The sequence below is a fragment of the Lemur catta genome, chromosome 21 (assembly GCF_020740605.2).
Source record: "Lemur catta isolate mLemCat1 chromosome 21, mLemCat1.pri, whole genome shotgun sequence".
Lineage (NCBI taxonomy): Eukaryota > Metazoa > Chordata > Mammalia > Primates > Lemuridae > Lemur > Lemur catta.
In genome coordinates this window covers 17,100,466-17,115,842 of record NC_059148.1, presented here as the reverse complement: position 1 = coordinate 17,115,842, position 15,377 = coordinate 17,100,466, and the positions used below count along the sequence as shown (strand labels likewise).

Below are 15,377 nucleotides of genomic sequence, written 5' to 3'. Positions count from 1 at the left end.
AGCATTTTGGGAGGCCAAGGTGGGAGAATTGCTTGAGGCCAGGAGTTCGAGACCAGCTGAGCAAGACCCCATTTCTACAAAAAATAGAAAAATTAGCCAGGCATGATGGCACACACATGTAGTCCCAGCTACATAGGAGGATCGCTTGAGTCCAGGAGTTTGAGGTTGCAGTGAGCTATGATGATGCCACTGTACTCTACCCAGGGCAACAGAGTAAGACTCTGTCTCAAAAAAATAAAAAAGAGGTGGGGGTAGCATGAGGGAGCCTGGTGGTGACATAATAGTTCTGTACCTTAATTGTGGTGGTGGTTATACAAACCTATACATGATAAAATCGCACAGAGAAATATTAATATATACAAATAAGCATATATAAAACTCGTGAAATTAAATAAGCTCTGCAGATTGATAAGGAAAGAAGCAAATCCCTTTGACCTTAGGCCTAAGAAAAGCTCTACATTAACATATGGAAAGGTACACAGTTATTGTGATGAGGGAAGAAATGGTAGACACAACAATAGTATAATACATACATATCTAACAGATAAGATGATTCTCACCACTGCACTGGCATGGAAATAATTAAGATGTGGAACTCACAGTCCTGACCACCACCCCCACCTCCCATCCCCCACTACAGTAAGGAAGCCATCCCCAGCTCTGCCTGTCTGTCAGCACTCTGACCTCGAGTGCTGGTGTAGCCCAAGGAGCTGCTAACTTCATACTGGTGCAGGTGGGGGTGTGGGATCATCAGGATATTGGTGCTCTTGCCCAGAGAGCTGTCATCAGAAGCCTGGCTCCTCACTTCCTCAGCGGGCAGTGCCCGGCTCGGCAGGGAAGGGCTAGATGAGACATCACAGGAGCTGGCACTCTTTCGACTCTGACTCTCCCGTTCTCGCACAGATCTGCCAGGCGAGAGACAAAAAGTTACCACCAAGCAAGGCATGCTGTCCCACCTCCAAAACCCATCACCAGCCTAAGCCACTTGGGAAACCAACAACAAAAATCTCCAATGTGATCTATGAGTGGGAAACATGTAGGCGGTACTTTGCCCTGAGCCACTCGAGATGTTGTGTAAGAAAGGGAGGAACAACTGATAGTTCTCAAACAGCCAAGTCCTGGGATCACAGCTGTAAGGAACTGACGACTCCAGTCTTATCCCACCTGATCCCACTGATCAATCACATGTCACTAAAAACTGGAGAACTGACAAGATACAATGTGATGCAAAACAAAGTACACAGTGCCCCTGGAGAAGGCTTCTTGCCCCCAAATTTGAACCTAAATCTAATTATGCCTCTAGAGATAATTGCCAGTTTAAAGGAAATTCAGAGACTAGAGGAAAAGTTAACAAGGAAACAATCAGCTAAATGAAGCAATATATTCTACTGTTGTACACACACACACACATAAAAGACATCACAACCAAAGGAAATGTGTTGCTTAGATCCCAAGTTATACAAACCAACTGCAAAAACACATTTTTGAGGCAATTGGGAACTCTGAAAATGGATTGGCTATTAGAGGATATTAAGGAATTAATGTTAATTTTGTTACTAGTGATAATTTTTTCTAGAAAATCCTTATTTGTAAGAGACACATACTGAAGTATGTATCAGCAGGGGGGGAAAAAAAAATAGAAATGCCTGGGATTTGTTTTAAAATTCTTCAGCCAAAATTTAAAATGTGGGAGAAGTGATGAAACAAGACTGGCAACATGGTGATAACTGTTCATGATACTAGTCTCTCTGTTTGAGCATGATGGAACATTTCCTTAACAAATGTTTAAAAAATAATATACTCTTATTAAAACATAAAACTCCCTAAGGGACTAAGGGAAGAATCTCTAGAAGCAGTAGGAAGAAGGATTAAAAGGAGAGAAGTCCAATAGGGAAGCAAAAATTAAGAATGGAAGAGTTAGCCCACCAATAGGACTGCCCTTCTGGCATCAGAGCCATTCCCTCTCTTCCTGGAAGGATTTTGTTTTAAGTAAGAGCTTAGATAAAGCCTGAAAATAGATCCCACGTGCTGACTACATTTTCATGTATTTCAACAGTAAATATTTGAGCACCAGTATATGCTTAGCCATGTGCAAGGAGTAGAGCACAGATTAAGATTATGGTTTACGCCTTCTAGGTACCTGGATACCTCAAACATAGGGTCTTGCCATCTTTGATTAGACAAAGAAAACCAAAAATCTTGCCATCTTTGATTAGACAAAACAAAACCAAAAATCTTGAACTATGAAAACATTTTTAAAGACAGAAGAAAAGCCCCTAAGTAGCTGCTACTGAGTCTCTAAGTAGCACCCACACGTAGGAGAGCTGCTGTTAATAGCACTTATTCTGAACTCTCAACAGTCTCAGGAAGAGACATCATGATGGGGTGAGAGAAAATGACAAAAAAACGATCATATGGCCACAATAAGTTCATTTTCCACAAAATTAAGAGACATGATATTCTTCCAGTTAGTTGTGCTTAAACTTACACATTTAAGAAATCTGGAATATGGTATTTGGTCAACTGGAAGAAAAAAAAATAAGGTAGAACTCTGTTTCACACACTCATGAAAAAAAAATTCTACATAAAGAACTAAGCAGAAAATCCAAGACTACAAAGTAGTAGAATAAAATATAAACTATAGGGCTGGGCACGGTGGCTCTATATTTCTACCACTTTGGAAGGCTGGGGTGGGAGAATCGCTTGAGCCCAGATCAGCCTGGGCAACATGGCAAGACCCCGTCTCTTAAAAAAAAAATTAAAAATTAGTCAAGCATGATGGCATGTGCCTGTAGCCCTAGCCACTTGGGAGGCTGAGCACATTTAAAAAGCAGGAATTAAAGAAAGAAAAGTTCTTGCCTTTTGGCAATAATAAACCTAAAAGAAACTCTGGGCCCAAGGATCTATATTAGTGCCAACCTGGTAAGAAGATTCTAAAATTTGTGACTAGTTTCTCTTGGCCAGAACTCCTTCTTTATTTTGAGACAATAATTCATAGCAAACAAAATGGCTGAGACTAAAGAGCCTGAAAACAGAATCCCTAATGCTATATATGGCATGGCTTACTTCTGGTTAATTTTAATTTAAAATATTTTCAAGGTTACTCTCATAAAGGTCCCCAGTGGACCTTAGGTTTTCCTGAACAATTTTTATATACCCATTATCCCCCAAAGTGAAACTGGCAGAAAACCTGCAGGTGGCGAGGCGCTGAGCCCGGGATGGGCCAGGCAGCCTGAACACTTGAGCGTCATAGGCATCATAATCTACTTGGATGGGAAGGGCGTTCTCAGATTCTTTTGGAGATCCGAGAGCTGAAATACACAAATAATACAAATTGTCATCCAAATGCATTTCAAACAGATGCCTTCCGAGGGTTTTCACCAAAATTTGCAAGGTATAGGTGATCATCATCTCCCCCTGGAAAAATAGGATAATAACTCATTCATCAGGTTGTTGAGATTCAATGACGTGCCAAAGTGATACAGGAATAATATAGCACTCAGTGCAGGCAAGATGTCAGTAGCATTTCATTCTTCTGTGATCCCGCTTTAAAAATACCGTCTTAATATGTTTAGTACTTTAAAACTTCCTACCTGATCCCGACAATTGATCTATGGAAAAGAAAAACAAGGTTTTATCATCATTTTGCAGCTGACAGGGCAAAAATACAGGGTGGTTAAAGGACCTTCCAAAGTGACACAAAAAGAACTCAGGTCTCCTGATTTTTCTCTGGAATTTTTAAGTGATTTCACATAACTTTTTGCGAGGGGTTAGCTGAGTCTTTCTAAAAGTGATGAAAGAAGATCTCAAAAAATACTCACACGTATCACGGCCATTTTTTGCTTTCTCAGAGGCGGGCTGTAAAATTAAATAGATAATTAATCACTCCCCCCTCTGCCAGAATAGAACTTATCACAAGGCACAGTATGCACATGGCTGCTGCCCAGGGCAGAGACCATGTCTTAACTCTCCCTGTAACTGACGGAAAGGCAGGAGCTAACATCTGACACTTACCTATGATGGTCCTTTACTTCCCACCTCACATCTTGTTTACTCCCAGAACCCTACCCAGTGGGGGCATGGACCCCACTTTAAAAGTGAGGATATCCGATTCTAGAGAGGATAAGGGACTTGCCCACAGTCACACGGTTAGCAGGTGGCAGACTCAAAATCCAAGGCCAGATCCTCATCCTCTTGGTCAGTCCACTGTTGTGTTTATTCTACCATGGTCAGGTCCCACCTGACCCAAGCACTGTGTGCTTTCCCCTTCCCCACGGCACTGTCACCTGCCTGCCTGCACCTAACAGAGGTGAGCACTCTGTAGATTGCCCAATGCACTGAAATGGAGTACAAAGGCAGAAAAAAAAATGATAGAGCTATCACTTTTTAGATTTTCTTAATGAATCTTTTTCAGGACCCCTAAACCTCTCATAACAATATTCATTCTTGCCTCTTTAAAATGATCATGGTGCAGAGAAGCTCCTCTGTGTTCCACGTTGCCAAGAATGGTTGTAGTGAAGGCATAAAACTGCATAAGGCAGGAGAAGGCTCTTTCTAGGCAGTCCCATCTCCCAGCACTTTTCTACTTGACATGGCCTATTTAAGGAGTCCTCAGATTCCTCCAAATCAATATTTCCCCTATTAGAAGATTAACATTAACAGCCTCCCCCCCAAAAAAGAAAAGGGAAGTAGTGGCCCTAATACTACTAATGTAACACAGCCATAAACAGGGAAACCCTCAGAGAATTCAGCTCTTCTGAAAATCAGGAGAAGGGTGATAGCACCCTGGTGTGGGGCCTATAAACATAACACCCATTTTTTTCTTCTCACACTACATCAAAAGCACTTGTTCAGGTTCTTAAAACTTGGATTTTTTATTAGTTACAAACATATTCCATCAAGTAGATATTGCATGGTTTATTCGGCCATTGCTTTATTGTTTTCAACTTCTCACTATTATAAATAAAACTAGACCCAGATCTATTTGCATATTATAACTTTGATTATTTCCCTTCACCACATGCCCCAAAATGGAACTGCCTGGTCAAATGGCATGAACATTTACATTACTCTCGATACACATGGTTGAACTGCTTTGTAAAATTATCATACACCAACCAGGTACTCAAGTACCAATTTCATCACACTTTTTCCAGCATGTGGTACAATTAATTATATATTTTAAACCTATCAGTAAGCAAAAAAAAGAATCCCCATTCTAGTTTGAATTTGCATTTCCTTACTATTAGGATGTGACTCTTCTATCATACTTCCTCTTTGCTATAGTGTGTATCTGTGTTTTGTCCCCATTGATATCTTAGTAGCCTCAGTATTTGAATAAACCAGTCACATCATAATAAAATTAACTCTTTGTCATATTTTTTCACGCTGTCTGGGGGTTTACCTTGTTATTTATTTATTTAGTGTATAAAACTGTAAAGTTCTAAGACAAATTTCTTAAACCCTATTCATGACCATGGGAGGAGATGAAGGTACCTCGGTACTAAAATAACCTCATCAATGTGTGACAGTCCCCAAAGGCTCCACTGGTTAGTAAAACCTACCTTCTTTCCTGCCAGTTTTATTCGTGGGGTGAAACTGTTACAAAAGAGCTGGCTTTTGGATGTGTAGAAACTGTAGAAGAAATAAACAGGGTCATTAATCTAAATCCCTTTTATTTTAACCTCTAGACACAATTGAAATCTCAGGCATGGATCAGCCCTCCTGTGCTGGAATTTGTTTTAAGCTTCACTGATCGTCCCAATTCTAACTTCTTTTGCAAGAAGTGACTACAAAACATTAATTATGTTTTTAATTATTGCACTATTCTTTTTTTCCCCATAAATTATTTCATATGTGCAAGTCTTAACTCCTAACTGGATCAGAATCTCCTCCTTGTGTCAGGGATTAAAATCTATTTATATCATGATGCTTTCCCCTTGATACCTGGCAAGATACTACACCCAAGGGAGGTCCTTATCACTCACTGATTGATCAGCACTTAGTAAGCAAGAAGAACCAAGGCAAAAAAGGAAAAGGGTCAGTACTCAAGAAAAGATGACAGAAACCATTAAATCCCAATCCCTGTGAAAAGCATCTTAATATAGTCATGTCAGGTACATGAGACTCAGCCTTGCCTTGAATATGTTGAATGAATGAGTAAATAGAGGCCGTGCAGGCTTTATTATTTCTCAAGCATCTCTCTGTATTCTCTTTTAACTATCACTAACTTGTGGTCAAGATGTTTTGAATATTGACCAATCTCCACCTTCCATAAAAACTCTGACCACAGCAGAAAAAAAAAAATTTAAAAGGCAATTTCAATAGATAACCATTGGATTGTGAAGCAATCCTCGTGGCATATCAAGCAGATAAGAACTTAAGATGCCACCTGCAGTGAGACCTAGAGTTCAACTGGGCCCTGGGATTTGGCCTCTCATAGTGGTATCCAGGAAAGTACCAAGTAGAGGATGCTACTCTCTTCCCAGATATTGACTGTAAAAGATCTGAGTGGTAAAGTGATGTCAGCCAGAAGAAAGGGTTTCTATTAAAGAGAACCATAATGAAATTGCTATTTTTGAAGGTCAAAAACAGTCTAATATCATGATTTCAAATGGCTCAAACTAGTAATTGCAGTTTTGCCATGAACTTGCTGTTCAACCCTAGGCAAGCCACTTAAACCTCTCTGGAACTTGGTTTCCTCACCTGTACAATGTGACTAGATGGTCTACATGGTTTCTAAAATAGATTCCAGTTACGTCCTGTGATATCTCAAAAATCTCAGTTTTATAACTCTTACATATCTGACATTAGTTTACTTTTTGGATTAATTTTCATTATTAGCCAATAATACTATGGGAGTAATAAGTTCTCACTGAAGACAATTTGATTATATTTAGTAAGGTGTCTGCCCCTAGTACAGCGGGAATACTTTGCCTGCTTCTAAAGGGGTTTTGCTGACTGGAAAAGAACAATGGCCCCTGTGAGCAGCTGTCTGTCTCATGCCCTCTTGTTCCCGTCCCCAAGTGGCGTGGGCAAACAAGGCTCAAAGGAAATGTGAAAAGCAGGCCTTGTGCCCTCCCAGTTCTCAGACTCTGAAGCATGCAGTTCTATCCTCCATCTTAACTGGCATCAGAGAAGCAATTTAGGAGGAAAAATAAAGTGAAAATTCAGGAAACTTTCAAGTTACTATAAGCAAAATTTGAGGAAATTGCAATACTTAAATGCACATGTAATTTTGTGTATGCTACGGTTACTTTTTATCTTATCTCCTGAACTAAACTGAAAACCATGAAATATGCTGTATAATTAAAGAGTGGCTATTTTTTTTTTACTGGCAATTGTATCTGAATGTCTATTAAAAGATTACAAATCCAAAAATAGAGGCTGACAAAAAAGAAGTTACTTTGAAATAAGTGAAAAAAGAAATGAGCTCAAAATACTACCATTTTACTTGAACCAGGTTTTTACTTTATTTTATTTTTTATTTTTTGTAGAGATAGGGTCTCTATCTTGTGTTGCCCAATCTGGTCTCAAACTCTTGGCCTCAACTGATCCTCCCACTTTGGCCACCATCAAAGTGCAGGGATTACAGGTGCAAGCCACCATGCCCAGCCAAGAACCAGGTTTTTAAAATAATGGTAACATAAACACAAGATGAGAAAGGTTACAAAGGCATCTTATTATGAAGCAGTCACTGTTTTTTTTTAAATGACTTCATCAGGCCATGTAATGACAACATACAAAATTGAACATCATTAAAAGTACAACTTTATGTATATACATGTAAAGGAAGAACATAGGTGACCACTCAAACACTATCTTATTGGGCTCCCATACAAGACAGGGACATACTCGCAACAGGATAATCACAATGTGACCACATCACACTTACAAAACTGGCCAAAATGACTATTCCTTTGCTCATTCATGGTTCCTCACCTATGAATATTATAGATGACCAGCAGAATCCCTAGACTGATGGCAAACAGCCCATAACAAAGACAAAGGATAAACCCATAAAGCTGAAATCAACATTTGTGATGAGTTTTCAAGCTGGTTTCCAGTAAAGATTTACAACTAAACAGAGGCCAAAATTGAAGGTTCTGTTGTGCTGAAGCAAGACCCTAGTGGTCTTCTGCTCCTCATAAATCCTGGCCACAGACAGACAACCCAGAGAAGGACAGAATACTCTGGAAGCACTAAAGAGAAAACAGCTATTGGATATCAGAGGCAGCACAGGAAGAATTCAAAGAGATATGATGGAGCTGGGTCTAGGGGATACATAGGCATTTGTGAGGGAAGGGCAGATGGAGAACCCTCTAGATAGAAAGGCCCAGAAGTGAGGTGCTACCGTGTAGAATGAAAGAGGGCAGCGGTGGGCAAGGCCTCAGATGTCAAATGCTTTAGTCTTTATCAAACTGGCATGAAGAATCAGAGGGAAAGAGCAGTAGGATTTGGTTTTTTTTTTTTTTTTTTTTTTTTTTTTTGGTTTTCACAAAAATGACTCTGGTAGGCAGGCATAGCAGAGGTTGCTGGACACTGCTCCCCAGATCCCCAGGGTTCTTGGTGCTACATCAGGGCCTGCTATGTGAGGGCACAGAGGGACACTAATACATTTTGCTTTTATATATTGGGATTCCAAGATTTTAACTTGAAGAAAAGGCCCTGTAGGCCGGGCGCTGTGGCTCACGCCTGTAATCCTAGCCCTCTGGGAGGCCGAGGGGAGTGGATCGCTCGAGGTCAGGAGTTCAAGACCAGCCTGAGCAAGAGTGAGACCCTGTCTCTACCAAAAATAGAAAGAAATGATTTGGACAGCTAAAAATCTATATAGAAAAAATTAGCTGGGCATGGTGGCGCATGCCTGTAGTCCCAGCTACTCGGGAGGCTGAGGCAGTAGGATCGCTTGAGCCCAGGAGTTTGAGGTTGCTGTGAGCTAGGCTGATGCCACGGCACTCACTCTAGCCCAGGCGACAAAGCGAGACTCTGTCTCAAAAAAAAAAAAAAAAAGAAAAGAAAAGGCCCTGTTGCTTAAGAACAAAATAAAAAAAGAAAGGAAAGAAGAAAACCATTGGTCTAAAGAAGTAATTCTCGATGGGGGGCAGCGTAGGTGGATCTTGCCACGCAGGAGACATGTGGCGATGTCTGCAGACATCTGTGGTGGTCACGACTGGGGGTGTGTGCTATTGGCAGCAAGCGGGTAGAGGCCAAGGATGCCTCTCCACATGCTACAAATCCCAGGACAGCCCCCACAACAAAGAATGATCTGGCCTAAAACATCATAGTGTCAAGCTTGAGAAACCTGGTTTAAATAATGGACTGAAGAAAGGAGAGACTAGAAATAGACACACCAGTAAGATAGTGCTATAGTTCAAAAAGATGAGGACGAAGATAAAGCAGTGGCACTGGCAGAGGGAAGAGAGAGGCCATCCTTGAGGTGGAGTCCGCAGGAATGCTGAAACCTTGTCCCATGCAAGGAGGCATGGGGACTTGTCCACAGATGAAGAAGGCCAGGCACAATGTGGGTCTACTATGGTCTGTGGGAGTTGGAAATAGTAGGATTGGGAACAGTAGCAGACATAAGCCCTTCAAATTTGTTTTGACTTTTTCACCATAGACTGTTCCTATGTTACTTCTACTGCTTTGCATGGAGAGAAGCTTTAAGCAAATGTTAGAACTTTGGTTCCCACATTTTCTTGACAAAAGGTTGTGCCATAAATAAGAACTTAACACATTTAAAGAGAAAATGGCAAGGAAGCTATTTGAAACCCTTGTCACCGACCATTGATTAAGATCGCACCCACCTGTGGTTTATCCAGTGGGGAATATTATAGTCGTCACCCAGACGAGAATCCCGAGGAGCACTCCGATTATGTAGCTGCAGGAAAACAGTAAGCACACCGATAAGCAAAAAATCAAGTAGGATGTGGAACTGTTCCAACTTTTCCATTTTTGACTATTCTCCACCTGGCCTTTAGCAAGCAAACCCAAAATCTAATTACCTTGAACAATGGGACAGCATGTAACGGTTGCTCTCCCATGCACACCAAGTCCACACCGATTCCTAAAAAAGAGAAGACAAAAAGAGGGGGGAGGGGAGTGGCAAACATAAGTGTCCCAATTTATAAATGATGCTATTTAACTGGGTATGAGGCAAAGCCAACTTACCATCCTATGCTTTATAACCTCATCAGTGCTATCTATGCAGCAAAAAAATAAATAGATGCATTTTGTCTGGTTCCTCTTTTCTGAGTCGGCTCACACCTGCCACTATTCAGTGCTTGACAATTAGCCTTTGACTGCCCTGCAGGCATAATTTGTAAAACAAGACAACCAGGCCTCACTAAAGTTTGAGGCCAGAAAAGAATAAGCACTTTGCAATCTCAGTAAAAAGAAAAACAATCCATATCACTTAACACATCTTTTTTGGCAATCAGGATTTGCTCTCCCAACTCCATCTTGGTGAAACAGAAATCAAACCGAGTGCCTGGGGCCAAGCTGGAGACACGAGGCACATTAAGGAGGGAGGAATGGACTAGATGACCTGAGCGTGGTTCCCAAGATGAGCTGATGGCATGCTGGTCCCTTGGAACAATCCCCCCAGAAAGGGTTCTCTTGTGTCAAATATGTTTGGGGAACTCAGAGTACTAGACGCACCCTGTAGAGATAAACAACATACACTAACATATCAAAAACTCTAGGGAAGATCTGCAATCACGGAACCTGCTTATTTGTGTATGACCCAACATTTCCCATACTGATTTGACCACTCAACTCTTTTTGTCATCCGACATCTGACGCCCCCAGATCTTGTGACACACAGAACACTCTGCAGAGCTCCTCACACTCTAAGAAGTCAGTGACAGCTCAGAGTTCTAGGAAAAGTCAGGCTGTAAACCCACAGCGCCAGCGCACAAACCAGGGAGCGTTACCGTTGTCTATCATTCGCTGCTTGGTCAAGATCATGAGCAGGCGGTCCACTTCGAAGACACCCACCCCGGGCGTGATCACCACAGACATCTGTCCGGTTCGGTCAAAGTTGCGGTTGATGTAGTGCTTGTCAAACACTTGAAATACAACAAAAATTCCCTGATAATGATGTTACAGCTTTTCAGAAACCAGCCACAGGCAAGTATCTCTGCCCTCTGAGAGGATTATGTCCATATTTCCATTATACCAACTGCCATATTCCAGTTGGTCGTCTGCCTTTCCTCTTCTACATTTAGAAGTGCTTCAACACAGAACTAAGTCCCCGTCACCTTTGTCAATCCTCCTCATGGATGCCTAACACTTGCCTGAATGCAGCCTTAACCGCTCAGATTTCATGTCATTATTTTAAACCATCCATAAATGAGTCTATTGAAACTCACAAGAACCAAATATTAATTTAAGACAATATTTAAGAAAGTGGACCAGAATCTTGGGATGACTTTGTAAATTTGGCAAGTTAATTTTTATCTCTAGCATCTACAATTCTTATTATGGAAAATCAGTGATATTCAAATATAACAAAAAGATTTCCTAATAAAAGACACTATGCTCTAGAATTCCCCAGCACCTGGGTGCAAACACATGGGAAGGTGACATAACAGTGATGTAAACACACATCATCGCTTCCACCACTGGCCAGACACCTGAGCAGAGCTGGGCCTATCAGACTCTCTCTACTGGGAATGTGGAATTCTGAGCAGAGGAGAGCAGAGACAAGGTTGCTGGGAGCTGAATGTGGCCCTAGGAATTCCTGCTGGTTCTCAGAGCCACCAAGGTCTCCGCCTTCTCCAACATGGTATTTAAGCCTTTCCTGGCTATCCCCCTAAGCTCCTGTGTCCTTAGAGTAAACTTCCCTTTTTATTTAAACTAACTCAGTAGGTTTCTGTTATTTGCAAACAACAGTATTTCAGCTAACACATAAATGCAGGGACAGACATTCAGAAGAAATCACACCACACTGTTAACAATGGTTCCCCTTAGAAAAGGATTGGTAGTGCTGGGAGAGGGGTATCACTTTTTACTTAATACACTTTTCCATACTCGAATTCTAGGAACATGGGTTACTTTTATACTTTTTCTAAAGTAGAATTTTTTTTAATTACCTAGAAGCAGTTGAGGGATTGGGTGGAAAATACTAATAACACAGTTTGTAGTAAAACAAGGAGCCCAGGGAAGATTCCCTCTGGCTCTTTACCATGAGAAACAGATGACACTACCAACAAATTAGTTAATTTCCCAACTGAAGACCCAAGAGCTAAATGTTGGTCATTAAAACCATCCAATCAGAGAAGTTATTGCATGGAATTAATTTGGGGGGTAGTGGGCAGGGGGATCATCACCCAGGTCTGGGTCTTTCGAACATTAGTAGAGAGAAGTTCATAGCCACGGGTAAGCAAGATGCTGGCTCGCTGTGGCGGCATCTGGACTCACCGTTGAATGACAGATTGATGGCCTCCAGGTAGTTTCCCTGTGCTGAGGTAGAATTGTCTCCTTGAGGAAAGCCCTCTGAAGCAAAAGATACAAGCGAAGGAAAAATATCTCATGAAAGATGAACTCTCAAAAACTAAGCAGAAGGTGTCTGGCTTCCCAGGGCCCCCACCCTGTATCAGGGACACTGTTGAACTTACTACATATGGAATGAACAACCGGAGCCACTTGGAAATAGAAACCTGACCAGAAGCAGAAACTACACACAGCAATGGATGGGAAACAAGCACGAACCTCTTCTCTGTCTTCCAGGCTCCCTCCCATACCTCCTTTTGCCCCGTACCTTCTGTTATGTGGATGCAGTACCTGCCTGTTCCAGGCGCACCAAGACCGGATACTGGATGAAGAGTTTTTTAATGGTCACGAGGAGGGAAGTCCACTCTTCTCTTCTCTCATTCTGCACCACCACTCTGAAAGGAGTATTATTGTAAAAGGGATATCAAGCAGCTATTACATCAGTTCTCTTATAAGGTTTCAAGGAAAGAAGAAGATGGGATTCCTAGAGTTAGGGGAATTAACTATATAATAACAAGTAATGAAGTTAAATACACTTCACAAACATTAACAAAGAAATATGATCACATTCACAGTCACGTAAAAGACAGAAAAACACTAAAAAAAATTGCATTCATACTTTATTAATGCCCAGTGTTGGGCAGAGATATGAACATTCTCACATACTATTTAATTTACTCTCCTAAATTAACATTCTCACATACTGTTTAATCTACTCTCTTAAATTAAAATTAGGTGGTATGTACAAAAAAACCTTTAAACAGAACATCCATATATATGTATTACATGTAAATCCAATAAACATGTCCAGGTTGGGAGACTCAATTACGGGAAACGGACAGGTGGGAAACTGTTTACAGCACACCTTGTGAATTAGAAATTAGAACCATGTGAATGTATTGCAAAAAAATGTTCAATTTAAGTAGAAAAATATATACTTTCCTTAATAATTTCAATGCTTGGAATTTATTCTAAAGAAACTTAAGGATATATAACTACGTATTTATCATAGTGATATAGATAATTTTAAAAATTAAAAAAAATTCTTCTGTCCCATAGGTTTAAAAATTTTTAAATAAATAGTTTAAAAGATTATCAAAAAAATTGCTTAAAAAGTTTCCATAACTTTTGTTATTCTTTGGCACTTATCCACAATACATATTTTAAAAAACAAGCAGACCAGGCATGGTGGCTCATGCCTATAATCCCGCACTTTGGGAGGCTGAGGCGGGAGGATCACTTGAGGCCAGGAGTTTGGGACCAGCCTGGGTAACATAGCGGGACACTCTCTTTACAAAAACATGTAAATATTAGCCAGGCACGGTGGTGCCCACCTGTAGTCCCAGCTACTCGGGAGACTGAGGCAGGAAGATCACTTTAGCCCAGGAGTTTGAGGTTACAGTGAGCTATGATCAGGCCATTGCACCCTAGCCTGGGTGACAGAGCAAGATCTTGTCTCTAAAAAACAAACAAACAAAAAACCAAAAAACGAAAAAACCAACCACAGTTATAAAAGATTTATTCTTTATAGATGGTATTACAAAATTGAAAAGGAAAAAAAAAAGTAGGCATTATGTGCTGGCTTGGGACTTAGGAAGCAACTAGTTACAAAGAAATATATTATATATTTAAGGATGGAGGTCTGGGGAAGATGGACCATTGGAGCCAAAAACTGAATCCCCATAAAAAATGGTTACTCCAAAACAGAGAGACATCATATCTCTAAGTCTGAGGTGAGAGGAGAAACCAACGAGGAGTTCTTCCTCTCAGTTAAGGAAGGAAATAGTTTAAAGAAGCAAGACTCAATCAATAACAGGTTAGTAAGTTAAAGAGAAGAAATCTTTAATGGCTTTAAACAAGTGTAGTCAGAGGTGATGAAATGTGCCTGTTACCAAAGAGATTATGTTTTACATAAACATAAAATCTTTGTAAAAACGTAGGTAATAATGAAACAATCAATCCAACACCTTTTGAAAAAGCAAACGGTTTTCTAACATCTGTTTCAATGTCTACTCTCTCCTCCAACTGAAGGGCCAATAATCATGTGATAAACTTTTTCATGCATTTGAAAATTTAAAAGGTCATGTTCTAGGCCGGGCATGGTAGCTCATGCCTGTAATCCTAGCACTCTGGGAGGTCAAGGAGGGAAGATTGCCTGAGCTCAGCAGTTCAAGGCCAGCCAGGGCAAGAGCGACACCCTGTCTCTACTGAAAATAGGAAAAATTAGCCAGGCGTGGAGGCACGTGCCTGTAGTCCTAGCTACTTGGGAGTCTGAGGCAGGAGGATAGCTTGAGCCCAGGAGTTTGAGGTTGCCGTGAGCTAGGCTGATACCATGGCACTTTAGCCTGGGCAACAGAGCGAGACTCTGTCTCAAGGACAAAAAAAAAAGACCAAACATAAATTGTTTTGGGGGACAATTAAGGAAATCTAAACATGCACTAAATGTCAGATGATATTATAGAATCATTAATTTTGTTAAATGAAATAAAGATATTGTGGTTAAGATATAAAAATGCTCTTTTTATAGACATAGAAATAAAATGTTATGGTGTCTATAATTTACAAAACAAAATTTAGTCAAAAAACAGATGAATCAAATATGGCAAAATAATAACTGTTAAATGCAGGTATTGGGTATATGGGTTCATTATATTATATTATCCACTCTTCTTTCATGTATGTTGACATTTTTCACCCAACATTTATAAGGCCTAAATACAATGTGGCATCCTGGATTGGGTCATATAAGTAAATGGGTGAAATCTGAAAAAAATCTGATTTAGTTAATAGTTACGTACCACGCTGATCGCCTAGTTTTGACAAATGTAACTTGGTTATGAAATGTTAACACTAGAGGAAACTGGGCAGAGGGTATATGGGAACAC

At 40.5% G+C, this 15,377-nt stretch overlaps 1 protein-coding gene across 14 annotated transcripts in view; it reads right to left on the bottom strand.

Moving 5' to 3' along the window:
- DEPDC5 (DEP domain containing 5, GATOR1 subcomplex subunit) overlaps positions 1-15,377 on the bottom strand; it is a 107,968-nt gene that overhangs the window by 69,410 nt on the left and 23,181 nt on the right. For 9 of the 14 annotated variants that reach the window (XM_045534552.1, XM_045534554.1, XM_045534558.1 and 6 more), the window contains exons 13-22: positions 12,784-12,887; positions 12,421-12,495; positions 10,932-11,066; positions 10,002-10,063; positions 9,804-9,877; positions 5,565-5,634; positions 3,822-3,858; positions 3,594-3,611; positions 3,191-3,311; positions 685-905 (exon numbers count right to left, since the gene is read on the bottom strand). In XM_045534552.1, coding sequence (XP_045390508.1) covers positions 685-905; positions 3,191-3,311; positions 3,594-3,611; positions 3,822-3,858; positions 5,565-5,634; positions 9,804-9,877; positions 10,002-10,063; positions 10,932-11,066; positions 12,421-12,495; positions 12,784-12,887 — 917 coding nt within the window. The remainder of the gene's footprint in view (positions 1-684; positions 906-3,190; positions 3,312-3,593; positions 3,612-3,821; positions 3,859-5,564; positions 5,635-9,803; positions 9,878-10,001; positions 10,064-10,931; positions 11,067-12,420; positions 12,496-12,783; positions 12,888-15,377) is intronic. The other 5 variants (XM_045534555.1, XM_045534559.1, XM_045534564.1 and 2 more) reach the window with 1 other exon arrangement.